The sequence below is a fragment of the Gymnogyps californianus genome, chromosome 1 (assembly GCF_018139145.2).
Source record: "Gymnogyps californianus isolate 813 chromosome 1, ASM1813914v2, whole genome shotgun sequence".
NCBI classification, from domain to species: Eukaryota; Metazoa; Chordata; class Aves; order Accipitriformes; family Cathartidae; genus Gymnogyps; species Gymnogyps californianus.
Genome location: NC_059471.1, coordinates 22,213,083 through 22,229,367, shown reverse-complemented (window position 1 = coordinate 22,229,367; position 16,285 = coordinate 22,213,083). Strand labels below are relative to the sequence as shown.

The 16,285-nt window shown below is 37.2% G+C and overlaps 1 protein-coding gene across 4 annotated transcripts in view; it reads right to left on the bottom strand.

Annotated features, from left to right (window-relative positions):
• The window catches only part of WASF3 (WASP family member 3), a 76,136-nt gene that overhangs the window by 12,431 nt on the left and 47,420 nt on the right, over positions 1-16,285 (bottom strand). For 3 of the 4 annotated variants that reach the window (XM_050897317.1, XM_050897309.1, XM_050897333.1), the window contains exons 4-7: positions 15,988-16,130; positions 8,701-8,835; positions 5,187-5,340; positions 2,951-3,068 (exon numbers count right to left, since the gene is read on the bottom strand). In XM_050897317.1, the coding sequence (XP_050753274.1) occupies positions 2,951-3,068; positions 5,187-5,340; positions 8,701-8,835; positions 15,988-16,120 (540 nt within the window). In that variant the 5' untranslated portion in view covers positions 16,121-16,130. Of the gene's footprint in view, positions 1-2,950; positions 3,069-5,186; positions 5,341-8,700; positions 8,836-15,987; positions 16,131-16,232; positions 16,279-16,285 lie in introns of those variants that run through there. The other variant, XM_050897324.1, reaches the window with a different exon arrangement.

Here is a 16,285-nt window from a genome sequence, read left to right as displayed (position 1 = left end):
TTAGGCACTGATCTACTGAGAGTTTGACAGTAAAAAAACCAGAGACTACACCACAGATTTTAAACTTAAAGAATTAAAATTACAGTTTTCTTTAGAGAAAAAGTTCACCTGAAAGAGCCAAATCAGAGAAAGCCCGTGTTAGATTTCTTCAGTTAAACTGAATATAGAAACAATAAATAAGTATGATATTTGAAGACAGGAAAACAAAACTCCTCACAAACCTTCTGCTGCACCAGCTCAAGCATTTAAGGTAAATTACCAAAATAATATTGGAAAACTGATTCTCTGGTGCAAGGAGTACTCTCAGGCTTCACTGACCAGCTGAAAAATTGGGCTAAAAACCAGCTATATTTGGTCAGCTGAGTAGGACTGCATTTGGATGTGTAGTTTATAATTTGCTAAACAATACACATCTATTTCACCTGCACAGTTTCTCAACAACTTGCGTATTTTGTGCTTCTGTAGAGTACAAATTGCGCAAGAAATTCTCACTTAGATTCAAAATACAACTTCAACCACAAAATAGACGCTCTGGATTCACTCCTGGTCACCGCTTTCGTAAGGACAAGAACAAAAGAAAATGACAGTTTGTTAAGCAACCTGTGGAATGAAGAGTGCCTGTGAGACATCTCACTCAACCCCCCCAGCTCTCTAAAGGTTCCAGATGATAAAAAGCTCATTTGCACACCAGCTTCTGGAAAGCTAAAAACCAGATTTCTTCCTGTCACAAAGTGATGCCTATCCATGCAAACTCAAATCTATGATGGTTTCTTCTTAGTTGGTCTTGTTATATATTTAATCAAATCAAACAGCACTTTAGGTAGAATTTATCAAGGGATATTTCTGTAATGTATGGCTATAATCCTACATGATTGGAATTAAGCATATTACATTTGGTTTGTAGATTGTAATAAGACAATTAAACTCTACAAAAAATATACCATGGATGGAAATAAGTGAGATGTGTTGCCTAAAATATAGTCTAAAAGCAAGTTCATAAATAAAGTGGTTTTGTAAAAATCTCTCTAAAGCTATCAAAAAGTTTTCATGCAATATTGTTATAAATTTTTTTAAAAAGCTTTTGTATTTTTTCCTTTTTAATATTAAATCAGAATGAAAAAAATAGCAGTTGATAGTTTCTTTTTATCCCTCTCTCTAGTGAAAAGATCTAAATTTGAAGGCAAAAAGGCAGGAGGAAAAAAAAACCCCAAAGGGTGCAATTATCCCTATATATTCTTCATAAAGAATACTGAATGAAATTTAAAAAAAAAAAAAATTATTTCCAGTCTTTTAATCAGCTCTGTGACTTACCATACTGAGAATATAGTGGGATTATAACCTTGCATATACATTTGTATACAATTATACAAATAACCAAGTGAATATTTTCCAATACTTTGCTTTAGACAGTAACTTCTACTGAAAATGTTTACTCAGCTTTTTCAACTCTATTTAATATTTCAATACTGAGATACTTGACAAAACAGAAAACATTTTTGACTCACACTCCTAACAGGAAGACCTGATTTGCTTCTTCCAGAACTTTTAAAATCATGAATTCACAAAATGTTTTAGTTAAACCAAGTCTTCATGTTCTGTTTAAAAATGTTGTATTCAGAAAGTTTTCTCTAGCAACAGGAACAAAGAAATAATAGAATTTTATAAAAATAGAATAGTAAATCTTCCCAGTCATGCCCTACAATTTGATTTCTAAGCAGATACCATATATATTAGCATATATATACACACGTATTATACACATGATTTATATACACAAATATACATTAGCATGTATATTAACATATTAGACATTATGTGTATACACATGTGTATAATACATTTATATATATGCTGATATATGTGCTTATATATACACATGTATAGGTAAGCTACTATATATGACATATATGCGTATGTGTACGTACACACGTCTATGCGTATGTGTACGTACACACGTCTATGCGTATGTATGTGTGTATGTGTACTGAAAAATAAGTAGCTTCCTTCTATTTCCTCTGAGCAGTCTGTGCATCTTGCTTGGATTCCCTTTATTTTAAATCCCTTATCTCTCACTGAACCTATCTAAAAGGGCACCTTCTGCCAGATAAGATAGGCAGTCATTGCTTCAAACTTTCCTTCCTCACTTTTTTTTCAGAATTATCTTCAAAAATCTTAAAGCCCTCAGATTTGGTAAAAAAATTGACCACAAAGAAGCTGCAGGAGTAGCAACTAATTTCTTCATTCAAAACTAAAATCCATTAAGAAAATCTTGATTGCATCAGAATACACATCTTGGATCAACCTGCTGAAGATATTCCAGAAGGACTGAAAACACTTTTCTATGAAAAAGCCTTTTTTTGTTGGTTTCAAACTTAGAGGAAACAAAGAATATTACACCTAAAATTGATCTTCTCCTGTTGCTGAACCACAGAATAATTTTGCTGTGTATTATCATCTTACTAACTTGTAACAGGTGTAGAAAAGTTTAATTCCTTACTACTAAGGAATTAAAAACCCAACAAAGTATTTATTTCTGGATAAGCTCATGTTTTGCTACAGGAGTTGATACTGCTGGATAAAGAACTATGAAAATAAAGGAAACCATAATTCAAATTCCTTTTTTTTTTTTTTCTCTTTTCCCCCAAAATCACAGTGTCTTTTTCCAAAGCACAACAGGGCCATTTTGCTGAGTACTAATAAGCAGATACTGGCAAGGGATTAAAGAAACTATCTTGGAAGATAACTACAGTGCTCCTAAAATTCAACTTGCCAAATTCTTAAAATAGACAGTATGAGCTATAAAAACTGAACCAACTGAATCTACAGCCACGTATAAAGAGGAATAGTCTTTCCATGCACACAAACTAAGTATGACCTAGCAATTTTTATGCCTGGACAACCATACACAAAATCGTAATACATACATTTGCTATTATGTTTCTGCTTTTACCTTTTGTCTCCTCTTTTCTTTTCGCTTATCTTCAGTATCTTGTAACATTTTTTCTTTCCAAAGATCAAAAAAATAGGAAGGGTCAGTATAGAACTTCAATCCATCTTTCTTATCATCCCTGGAAATACAGTAGAAGAAAAGCTAAGAAAATATGAACTAGTATTTTTCAAACCAACAAAACTGATCTTTGACAACCATCCAAGCTTCATCTTTTTTGCATTATAGGATGACAGCATGCCAAGTGCATTAAATGCCACTCTTCGTAGTTACAGCTTACAATTGGCTTGACTCATACCAAGAATTTCAGGGGAAAGGGGTAGAATCCACAGCCTTTTGGGAGGCATGCTCCCAGGCTATGCCTCATCAGAGCTCAGCAGGAGCTGACTAGGCGCCTGCATCAGCCAGCGCACCAGAGTGAAATTCACTGGTGCTGCAAGAAGATCAGCGCCAGGACAGGATGTGTAGGGGACAGAGGAGCGTAAGAAAGGAATTCAGCTGTCTCAAAAGAACTGGAAAAGGAGTATTTGCTCAATCCAGATGGGTCTTAAGACCTGAATTTAGGAACAAGGTAGGTCTGAGTACCTTTGCCCTTATGACAGGAAGCACAAGACAGTCGCTATTCTCAGTGGGACTCTTCTAACTAGGGGAAGGGCTAGGAAAGGGGTGGCAACTGGAAGGTTGAATCCTACCAGACTATTCTAGGAGGATTTGAGACAGCTGATCTGGGCTTGCCAGCTCCAACTGGCAGCAGGAGCCAGGGACACCCAGACTAAGAAGCCACAAAAAAGGTATGCTATCAAATCCTAGTTTGACCCCATGGCCTGGAAATAGGGAATCTTCTAATATCCTAAACTCCTGGAAAGCAATGGGTGTAGGGGGAGTCAACATGGCAGGGCAGCTGGCATGGTCCAAACAGAATATGATGGTGCTCCCAGTCTAGCTTGCTAAACTGGTGTCCTTTCAGAGTCCCTTTTGGCTGTGGGTCCTCTTTTCTTCCTCGGCAAATTTTGATGGCAGCTCAGTACTAATTTCTACCAGCAAGATCAAGAGCGATGCAGATCCAGCACACGGAAACCTTACAACCACTGGAGCAGGGTACAGAAAGCAGATCTTGTATACTGTCTGGTCATACGGCCATAAACCCCTTACTTTTTGTGTGCTAGATCTCCTCGCTACAAACGTCTAACTTACTGAAGGGGGTACTGGGGCCACTCTTCCACCCCTCCAGCTTTGGTCAGACTACAATCTGAAGTTCATTTAAGCTTTGTCCAAGGCAAATACAAATAATTTAAATTCAGCAGATGTAAAAGACAGCAAGAAATATAATTTAAGTAAGTTTCACTAAAGTATCCCTAATAAAACAGGAATAACAATGAAGGTGACTGACACTGTCACCCAGATACATATTAGAACACAGCTGTGCAGAAGAGCTGATCGATAACAACTCTTACTAACTGGATGCCTATAAACAAACACCATCGTTGTCTGTAGCAGCAGCAAAAAACACGTCCTTCAGCTATAAATCTAACAATTTTACCTTCCAAGTAAAAGCTCTTAAAAATGAAATACACTGCAAATGCTCTGCTATGTCATTCCTAAAGAAATTTCAAATAATTTACTGCAGATTAAGTGCCTGCTTTACACAAATACCTCACAATCTAGTATCTCTCAAAAGTTGAAGGACACAGTAAAAACATGTTGTCCACAACCCTTCAGACAGACAAATTATACTCATTTCATGAACAACAATAAACTTAAAGGAAACAGGAAAAGGAAACAGGAAACAAAGTCCTGCTTGCTGCTCTTTTATTCACCAGTAAGCAACCAGGAAAAGGTAAAGATTGGGTGTGTGCACACATATGTATATGTTGGAGGGAAGAGGGAGAACAGAGGGAACGCAAAAGCAACAAATCCAGCTTTCTGGATAAATGAACCAAAGAAAGCAGTTTAGTATATTATTAATTTTCTTTTCACTTTTTACATAATCAGTGGCCCTTGTTCTCTGATCCTGTGCTGCCATGTAACACTTATGCTGAAATATGATGATTTTTGTCCGGTACAACTTATGATTTTAAATGTGGTAATAGCAATTTTTGTTTCCATGAACAGGAAAGTCCCTGAAAAAACAAATCTCAATAACGAATACAGCTTTTCCCTTCTGCTGTAATTACTCTCTGCACACAACTAGAAGATAAAGAGCAAAGTACAAGAACATAAACAATTAATATTGCCGTACCTATAAGGTGAAAGAATATTCAGAGGTGGTGGTTTGTCACTCTGATTATAAATATCAGCCACCGGGTTAGGAATGCTGTTCTTTGAAACTACCTGCTGATCTTGAATTGTTGAGCTCTTGAAGGCTTTTTTCATGTTGATATCCTGTAACGATACTGTTAGAAACAAAAATACCTTTATCACAGGTCTGCAATTAACATAAGTGGATAAACAAAGTCCATTTTACACTACCTATTTAAAATACTTCCAGCAAAATACAGAAGGAAAACTGAAAGATTTTTCTTTAGTGGATAATCATTATATTTAAGCACAAAGGCACATAAGAATTACCACAATAAATCATATTTAAGTCCCACTTGGTCCAGAACCTCACTTAAAATAATGGGACCATGGACTGCATCTTGGAAGATGATACAAGAATCCTGTCACATGCAGATGGCCAATGATCCCCCCTTTTTATGAGGTTTAACCTGGACTTCTAATAGCGGAAAGACTGGCTTCAAGCCTGAAACACAAGGTCTGGTGTTCCTCTGACACAGCATGTTTTATAATTACATGTGGTATCCATACACATTCAACCCCATTCTAAGTTTAATTAAATTATGGCCTCCACAACCTCCTGTGAGAGAGAGTTCTGCATCTTTAGCCATCTTTCAACTCCAAAATCTTTCCATATAATTCCATAACGTTCCTTGATCTTAAGTTTTCCTCATCTCTCTATAGGGAGAAATACATACCTTCTTTATACAGTCCAGTAACATACTTCCATTTTATCTTTTCACATACATAATTCTGGGGGAAACAATACTAGCCTTTTCATTCTTTCTTTTCAAACGAAAGATTTAAGTTGCTTTTAATTGTTCCTGTCACTTTTAGCACGACTTTCTTTCATTCTTAATATAAATTTTCCTGAGATGGAGTGACCATTGCTAAAAAGATCCAGATAATGCCAATCACCGTTTAAAAGTGGCAGTAACCCCTCCACATTATCTTCCATTCTTAGGCAACCTGAAATACAGGTTTTTGACTGCAGTTGAACAGAGCGTTGAAGTCTTCACTGGCTTGTCTACAATGACACTAACCATTTCTTGAATTGATCCAACTGTTTTATAACAGCGTAAGCTGTAGGAGCAGTGCAAACAAAATGCACTGGCTTGTTTTTATTCCCATAGACATTTTGTCTAATATTTTTTGCCCATCTAATTTATCAAGTCTCAAGAACAAACTGTGAGAATTTCACATGGTAACTGAACAGTACTGGGCAAAAATGTAATATACTGATGACCTGCAAAACCAGAAAGGCGTGAAGTTTGATACAGACCCTGTAAGGTACACTGTTATCCTTTGTCATGATGGAAACCAAATCCCACTCACACTTCTCTACCCAACTATTTTTGTTATCTGTGCTGAGGTCTTGCCTCTCACTCCAAGACCACTTAGATTCTTCCGTAAGTTTTTAAATAGCAAAAAATTAGAAACAGAATATTTCATTCCAAATTGTCGTTCCCCCATCCACGTCATCTGGAGTATCAAAACATCATTTTTGAGAAACTACTTTCTATTTAAACCTGCCTATAAGTAAACCAGTAAGGTATTTCAGGCAGTTTTTTCAGATGTATAAATCTGAATTGTTACAATCTTGTTTGAAGGATGACATTCAAAAGAGCACAAATCCCATTTTTCTGGGGCTTTTTAGTGTAAGTTATTTATATACTTTTGAAAACTTAACCTCAATTATTTTAAAATGTTTTTTCAACTTCAGTATTAGTTATATAAAGTATTTTTATATATACTCTATATATTAGTTATACCTAAGAATGCAAGAAATCACTGATGCAATTAAATCTAAAGGGGTTTTTTAAATCAACCTAGCAATTGACATTTTACTTAAATGCCTAAGCTACCCAGAAATATATTTAGTATTAGTGACAGTACAATGAATTATTATAAAGACTTGAACTTCTACAGCGAGATAGCTAATAAAATTTCCTACTGACACTAAAGTGACAGCAGTTTGTATATATAGCTTATTAATATGAAAGACGATTAGCAATGCAAGAGTAATAAATGCTGTAAATTTAAAATAAAAACTGATTACATTCTCAGTCCATACACTAGTTTCCCCTTCCAATAGGCTGCTTTTAATTACTCTCCAAACTCTGGAAACTAGCCAGGAAGTATTGCATAATACAAATGAGACATTAAAAAAAGAAACAAAAGCAAAAACAACCTCTGATGAGGACTGCATTTCCAAAAATGTTGGACTTGAAACCCATGAAGACTGACATCATCCACCTCAGCACAGAGTAAGTAGAGCGTATAAATATCATCTAGTTTGCTCATATTACCACCACAACATGCCTCAAAACCTAAGCTGAAGAGTGACCCCGTAATAGCTTAGTTTATGTTACCATATAGCTCTTGACCTCTAAGACAGCAAAAGAAAGGTGTTAGTATCAACTGTGATACTCTACCAGTTAACATGTTCCAAAACCAGAAAAAAAATCAGCCATGTAATAATTTTCAGACAGTAACAAGCTAAAAATAGAAGGCTAAATATTACACTATTAAGTATCGACAGTAACATTTAATATTGGCATGAACAGTAGTATTAAATATAATATATAAACTATACAAATATAAATATTAAATATCATATGTAAACCATATAAATAGTACTATTAAATATATCACAAGTAGCATTAACTACTACTGAGTAAATATTACACTATTGTCCTGATGTAACAAGCTTTTACATTTTACTAAATGTCAGGAATCATCTAAACAGGGAATACATGCAGTGGCTGGCTCAGACCTGTAACTGAACATGGAAGCAAACATGCACATTACAGCTTTTAGAGCTAGACAGAGAAACATGTTTTACTTACCCAAATAAGTGCTTTCGAACAATGTAATGATGTTACTTAAATCCTTCAGTTTTACTGTGTATTTATGAAGTGAATGACCAAACACGTAAGCAAGTGAAGATGTAACAGCATTTTAAAGGAAATAATGTTTCTAGTGACTAGAACCCCCTAGAGAATTTCACCTAGTTGATGCAAACACACAGTGCCTCTTTTAGGTAAAGAGTATTATAAGATCTTAAATGACTGCAGAACAGACACTACTAATATAGTTTGTGACCACCCTACCCTAAATAGATCTACTGTCTCAAACTTTTTCCAGTATTCTGACTTATTTCCAGTACGGTCTAGATTTATTCACTTCTGATTTATTACACTCACAAACTAAAAGTTTTCCCTGTGAAAAAGGCAGCTTAATGGCTCCATTACTACAGGGGCTTCTTGAAGTAACACCAAGTCAAAAATGAAGACAGTTACATGACTCGAGAATATTTTTTCTCGCTCTGCTAACATGATTTTTCCCAGCTTGCCTTACTGAAAAAAGACGAAATGTCGGTTCAGGATTACTTTGAAAAGACAGAGATTGTTGTGTAATTAAATACTGTAGTCTTAACATCACCTCTGGCTCAATGCTTTCATGCAATTACCTACCCTCTTCTACTGTTGAATCCAGCTGGGTAACTTTGATAGCAAGGCGATCAATTCTGTCTTGAAGGGAATTTGCTCTGATGTAGAAGCTGTTGGCCTCATTAAACAATTCACCAAATATGTCTTCAGCATGTTTGCCTGTGTAAGAAAACAGACAGGGAAATCCCTTTGCTAAAGGCTTACAAAACACAAGACAAATGGCTTCAATATCGTGAAGTTATAATAAAACACAGTAGCTGTAGGATTATAAGAGTACAGTTTGTCATTCAGTAAAAGTCTGGGTAACAGATTTGTACAAAAATCTCAAAATATACCATAAATACTGCCTGAAGTCTGTTCTCCTAGACATCCTGGTTAGCCTTCTACTTAAAAAACAGGGAGACTTTCAAATTTTAATCCTTATGTAGCCGAACTACTACCAACTGACACATAACTGATCATTAAAACCTGCCTCTGATGAAAATAAAGGCCCACCAAAGTTACTGCTGTCCACAAAAGCTTCTGAAGTAAATTTTGAAATCTAAAATCTTGCAATCCATAGTCATTAAGATTTAATTATAAGCATGAGCACAAGCCAACACCAAAATGAAGGTGAAGTGAAACAAATAAAAACCAGAATCCTCATGCAAGGCAGCCCACTTACCTCTACAAATGCTCACTGTATACGTGTTGCTGTCACTGGAGTCATTTGAGACACTAAGACAGCACCGACCACATTTACCCATGGCCAGTCTGGACTTGATATAGCACTAAAGAGGAGTCTACAACCTTTCCAGCCTCCCTTTCAGCTGCCGTATTTTCCTCAGTCACTATGAGAGTGGGTCGTCCAGTTCAGATCTGCAGCCTCAGGCTCTACCCTAAAAGGTCTAGAGTGGACGGGAGCGCCACATGATGAACCCAATCCCCTCTTGGTCTACAGATCCTTGTGCATGCCCATTCCCTTTCCTAGACCTCCCAAAGTACTAGGCATCCTCATCCACAGTTTGACTCTCCTTCTGCCCCAGTCCGAACCTCTCAACCACTCCAGATCAGAATCCCCAATTTAACACTTCTCCTGCCCCAGAACTTCCCCTACAAATTTCAGATTCCACCCAAATTCATTGCTCCCGCTCACTCAACCGACAGTACCCCACCTACTTGTGTCTCAGTCCCTCCTATGCAGAAACTGCTGCTTCATTTAAAAGATCTCCCCCTCCACAATTTCTGCAGCCAACACCCCTCTCAAGACATCCACACTCCATCAGTTCTCCGTGCAAAAAGCAAAATCCTGCCCCATGCATTTAACCACGCTTTTTAAACAAAAATAAATTTTAAAACCCTACTTCTGGATTAAACTCACCTCGTTATGACCTCTATCAAGATGAGTCTGAAGAGCAGAAATGGAGGGGAGGGGGAAAGTGAAACTTTGTCTTATAGTTGGAACAATATAGAATATGTATTAGCCACCTAAATGACAGTGACTTCCAAAAGAACAGCAATTGTTGACATTTTAAGTTGGGTCCTATAACCAACCTTAATATTTTACAAAGAAAAGTACAGATGTAATGAAGACTTCAGTCAAGATCCCATCCTGTGAACATCTGGAGACCATAATTTGAAGTAAAAAATAGCCACACTTAGGAAGTCAACAGGATCTACCCCTTTCTTGGATCATTTACTTGGAGGGGAGAGAATAACACCACCGCTAAAACAATATCTGAAAGCAGTGTTCATGAATTACAAATGAAAAATAAAAAATTAATTTGATTGCTTTACTTTGAGCGGAAGACCTTACCAGTCATGGATTACTTCACTAAACATAAGATCGGTCAATAACTAACCCAAAACGTTAGATATTTTGGTGTATCCAAGCTCTGCTTTGTACATATGTGGAAGGTGGATAGGCAAGGTGTGCTGCCTACCTACTCCTAATCTCCTCCCCCTCCAAAACAGAAGTCACGCAACCACAGAATAGTTGAGGTTGAAAATCATCTAGTCCAACTCCCTGCTCAAAGCACGGTCAGACACAGCAGGTTGCCCAGGACTGTGTCCAGTTGGGTTTTGAATACTTCCAAGGATGGAGGCTCTACAACTTCTCCGGGCAACCTGTGCCAATGTTCAACTACCTTCACACTAAAAGTGCTTCCCAGCAGCTAGCTGAGCTTCAATTATAATCCCCATTTGATTTAGTTGCTGCAAATGAACAGGTTATTCCAAGCTATGGAACAAATAAGCTTTTCAGCTCTTCAGCTAAATAAAGCAGGTATTACATTCTTCAGCCACCAGTATTCAGAGCTGAAAACATCAATAAATTTTAATGGATGTTAGTTTATGTTAATATATTGAAATCAGCCTGCTGAGGGAGGACTGCTGCATTCTAGGATTAAACACATCACCCCTAGAGAAGTCAAGCAGACAGGTGCTTGTCAGTTATCTTTCAGGAGGCAAAATAAGTCATAAAGTTGATTTGTGGGAACATACTTCTTTTAATATTGAATTCTATTTTTTTCTTTTTTTTAAACACTTGCTACTCTAAAACAAGTGAAAGACAGGTTGTCAATCTCCTGTCAGTAAAAACAGTGACATGGTAAAGCAATATTGGAACATGCTATTCTGATTAACATGATGCAGTAAGCTTTAGAAATAAAGTAATACTTCTCTAGTGTTTTCTACATTACCATCTTTTTAATTAGATTTTTAACAATACAGAAAGAAGCAGAAAAAACTAGCTGAAGTTACAAGCATGTATCTTTCAACTTCAGAGCTGATTTGGGTACTATAAGACAGTAATTTAAAAACATGAGGTGCTTCCCAACATACAGGCAATCTAAATACTAATTAAAAAAAACACAAAAGGAACTACACAATCTTTCCTTCTAAGGCTCCCTCCAACCACAGAAGTATATGAGGGGAAATTTAGTCATGATGCTGCCTCACCAAATCCCCGCTCTCAATAGGTTTTAATGTCAATTAACAGAAGTGCGTCTTTCTAGCACTTCCACAGGTCATCTTCACAGAGCTGTATATTTGATTACTCACAAAATAAGTTCCCAAGCATTGTGAGACATTTCTGGAGATCAGTATTTCACAAATAATTGAAATAATACCTCTACCTCAGTTCTACAGTAATTACATGAAACATCATCTTACCACATCAGTTTATAACATCTCTAGCAGAGACTAGACATCACCTGAATTAATTACAATTGATTTTCACATACTGGATAAAAAGGCATGCATTAACACATTGAGTATGTTGCCCCAATGGTATCTTTTGTCTGCTGTCAAAATGCTCAGTGCTGTAACAGAAGAAGAATTCAACAATGGTGCTGGCTTGTCTTAAGACCGGAAACTCAGTGCTTATTACTTCGGCTAGTTTCCTTTCGCATATTTGAGTCTAAAAAGTACAGCACAAGTACATGGAAGAACATATTCAAGCTAATAGAAAGATTTACAGTGCATTAAAAGGGTTACAATTTTTCACACCATGAACATGCATTATCGAAGAGAAAAGGCAGAGCAATGTCATCACCCAGCATTCAGGTGTCAGTTCTACAAGACACTGGAAGAAAGATGACACTAGGGCTGCCCGAAAGGGAGCCAGCGCTGCACTAAGGCTCTCCTCAGGGTCCTAAGTAAGGACTGAAAAGTCCCGCAGAACTAGCTGGCATTTTGTAAATTGGAATTCCCTCAGGACATGACCACTTTATCACAACATGGAGCAGAAGACAGTGATTCCACCCACCCATTTGTAACAGGATTAATTAGCATTAGAATCATGCTTCCCCCCACCTTTTTTTTAAGTAAGCAAAAGTGGTAGGCTGTTACTGACCAGGTCTTGATTCTTATCTGCCTCCTCATAGTACCTCCAGCACGATACTTAATGCCAAAAAAAGGTAACTTCCCAACTCAACCCGATTTAGCAGTGGTAAAGAGCAGAGTCACACAAAGCTGGATGCAGTGTGCTCAGGCCTGCATGCAAACTAGTGAAACCCTGAGCCAATGGCCAACCTACCCAAGAAAATACTAGGAGGCAAGTTGGTGGATGTTGCTCTCTGTGTGAAAGACAAAGTCTTCCAAGTCCCCACAGATCACACTTCCTCCTTTTTATGTTGTACAGCAAAAACCATTTGGTATCACTTGCATATGGGTCAAAGAAAGTAGCTCTGTACCCATGTACAGATGGTTTATACCCATGTAGAAATAAGATTTCAGCCCGACAGGTAATATCTGAATGAATGGAGAAGCTAAAGATACAAAAATACAAAATATTTAAAGCCTCACAGAAAGGAAAGAAGTTAAGAAGTGGTAATGCAACCTGAAACACCATGAGTATGTTAATGAACAGACTGAAATCTAATTAAGAAAAGCTCAATAAAGGAGTACATATACACTTTTTAATATTTAGTCTTCAACAACAATCAGATGTAATTTATTATTTCTTCCCCATATATACACATATGCAAAAGTCAGGAACAAAACCATGGTGCAACAGATCCTGTTGCAGAGAGCAGCTCTTTTCACCGGCTAGAATCCTGCAGCCATCAGACCAAACTCCACTGCCAAAAGTAAGGGAGTATTTTGTGGAAGCTTTCTTCAAAACCTTTGTTCCATGACTGTGTTTACTAGGTAAAGCATCGTGGTACTTAAAGATATGGGCTGCAAATGCTCCCAGTTCTCCCCCCAGCAGATTCTCTCCTCCCAAGTGGAGGTGAATCTCCTAGTCAAGCTTTTGCCTTATATAAAAGTGCGCAGTTTCATACAGAACGCTGCTCACTCTGCCTGTGCTCCAAGCCAGCTGGCTGCAAACAAACGCAAATCTGAAGACATAATAGAAAAAAGCTCCACTGAAAGCACATTCCCTTTGGATAGGAACATGTTCATGTCTCCTGAAAAGAGCAGAGGCAGAAGCAAGCCAAATTTGTACGCAACAGCACAGATCTGCCAATTTTTGAAATCCACACTGAACTTGCAGTGCAACATTAAAAAAGTGTGACTGCAAGATAGACCTGTACTTGCTCTCTCTACGCTTCAAGCTGTGGGAACACCAACAAGGTCTGATGCTGTCAGCAGGACATACTACATTAGCTTCAGCATAGCATTGTTCTATGATCATTTCCTTGCTCCCAGTTGGCTTGAAACACAGGCAAAACAAACGCTGTCTGCAGAAAAAACCCTCTGCAAACATGACAGATTTTAGACTGTGGACGAGCCTGGTGGTAGACTTCACTCATTAAATACCATGTATTCATCTGTTAAAACAAAGGACACATCATTTATTTGCATAGATCTTTAACGTGACACTAATAAAGTACTTTAGGGCTGTCTACAGAGACTTCTGATGACCCGAGAAGTCCGCTAAGGGAAAACTGCAGGATAAGGATTGCGTAAGTAGCCAGTTCCTCAGCAACAATCATAAGAGGATCTGAATACGCAATTTAACAGGCAGATTAGCCCCAAGACCAAATCTGGAGAAATGAAAGCTAGACATTCCTAGCAAGTCAGACAGGTGAGAAGTGTATTATCCACACTTCGACAATTGTTGTACAATACCAAAGTGAGGTCTTATCACATATCCTTGAATGTAATTAGGACATTAGCCATTCTTCTCAATTTTCTGAAACTTAAGGATGTCAATACTGAGCAACTGCCTGATAAAACAGTAAATGAAACTCAATGACAATACAAACACAACTATAAATAACATTAGACACTAAATCAGCAGCTACTGCTCAAGAAAGAACAGAGAATCACTTGGAAACTTCTCTGAAAACATCAACTCAATGTTAAGCAGCAATCAAAGTTTTATAAATTCTTAGGGAACTAATGATAAAACAGAAGTAGTCTGTTTTGATTATGATCTGAAGTCCTCAACACTCCACCTTAAAAAAAAACCCCAACATACTCTAACTTACATACCCTAAGCGGAAATAACAATGATCAGAAATACAAAATGGTTTCTATCCAAAAAGAGTACTAACAGATCAGGACATTCCAGCCTGGAAAAGATATCACTAGGAGAACACGATAAAGACTTAATAAAATCACAGATGATTACAGAAATACACAAGATTAAATCACCTTTCATTATTTTTCATAACTCAAGAACCAGAAGGTATCAAAAGAAAGAAATAGATCAACTTCTATTGTGGGACATTCTGCCACAGGTCACTGGGCAAGAAAAAAGTGCAATCCCTATTTGAACACATCTAAGCAATTCCACAAATGATAGGTTTACAAATGCTCATTACATAGGAGGATTCAGATGGATCTCCAGCTCAGAAAATCCCTAAATCACTAACTACTGGAAAGGGGAACATGCTGTGTTTCTTGTACTCTTTCCCTAAGCATAGGCTATTTCTTATCATCACGAATTGAACACCGGACTTAGGGGGACCCAGTCACGAATTGAACACCGGACTTAGGGGGACCCAGTCACGAATTGAACACCGGACTTAGGGGGACCCAGTCACGAATTGAACACCGGACTTAGGGGGACCTGTAGTCTAAACTTCATACAGACTTTCTTAAATTCTTAAACCATTTCCATTTACAAAGTGAAGAAACTGATGAAGCGATAATTTCTTTTCTAGGACTGGAGTTACCAGCGCAAACAACAGCTGCTGATTGTTAAACACTCTCTGAAGAAATCTCTTTTCTCATTCATTAAGAAATATTCTTCTTGCAAGCACTCCAGACATGCTTCTAGAATTGCTAGTTGTGGTGTCAACTGACAAGTGTACTGTGTGGGCTACTCGGTATGGAACTGACACTAGCTTGCCAGTGTCATGCAGCGAATGCCATTCTTTTGATGTATGCTTAATTTCATTCATATGAATTGATCACATACACATATAAAGAAAAGGCTTAAGAAATATTAGCATATTAAGACAAACTTAAATTTCAGTTATTTGATGCCAAGAGGCAGAAGAGTGTGCTGGCTTCATCTTGTACAACTGAAAGCCAAGAATAACTCAAGTGCTAGTCTTGTTTCTTGCACAAATGTCTCTCACTTCAGAAAAATTCCTGTTTTTCTATGCCATAGTTTTTTGGTTGGTTGGTTTTTTGTTTTAGTTTTGTTTTTGTGTGGGTTTTTTTGTTTTGTTTTTTTTACGCTTGTAAATCTTAGAAAGGCTCTTCTTGTATAAACTTCAAAATACAGAAGAGCATAAAAGCAATGCAGTAGCATTATATTATTACATAAGTGGCACTGTCCTGTATCATAATTTTGCTATTTAAAACAAGCCATCTTAAAGCTTTTCATTTATTCATTTTTTCATCAAATACTTGCAGGAAGTTACAGATACTTACTTAAGCTGCTTAGTTGGCGTATGATGGCAGCCAGGGTACTATTCGTTACACATTCCAGTTCACTAGTAATTCCCTCTGGCAGAGCGCCTCGGCAGAGATGCCGCGGTTCAATGTTCCTTTTCACCAAAGGCATGGCTCACAACCTGGAATTTACAGAAAAACATGTATTATATTTACAAAAATGAAATTAAGAGCTATGAATCTGTGTAGCACAAATTCAGTTTTTTCTACAAAATATACTTCACCTTTCTTCTTTTAAAGCACTTGCTTCAGCCTTCCTGCCATAAGATACAATTCC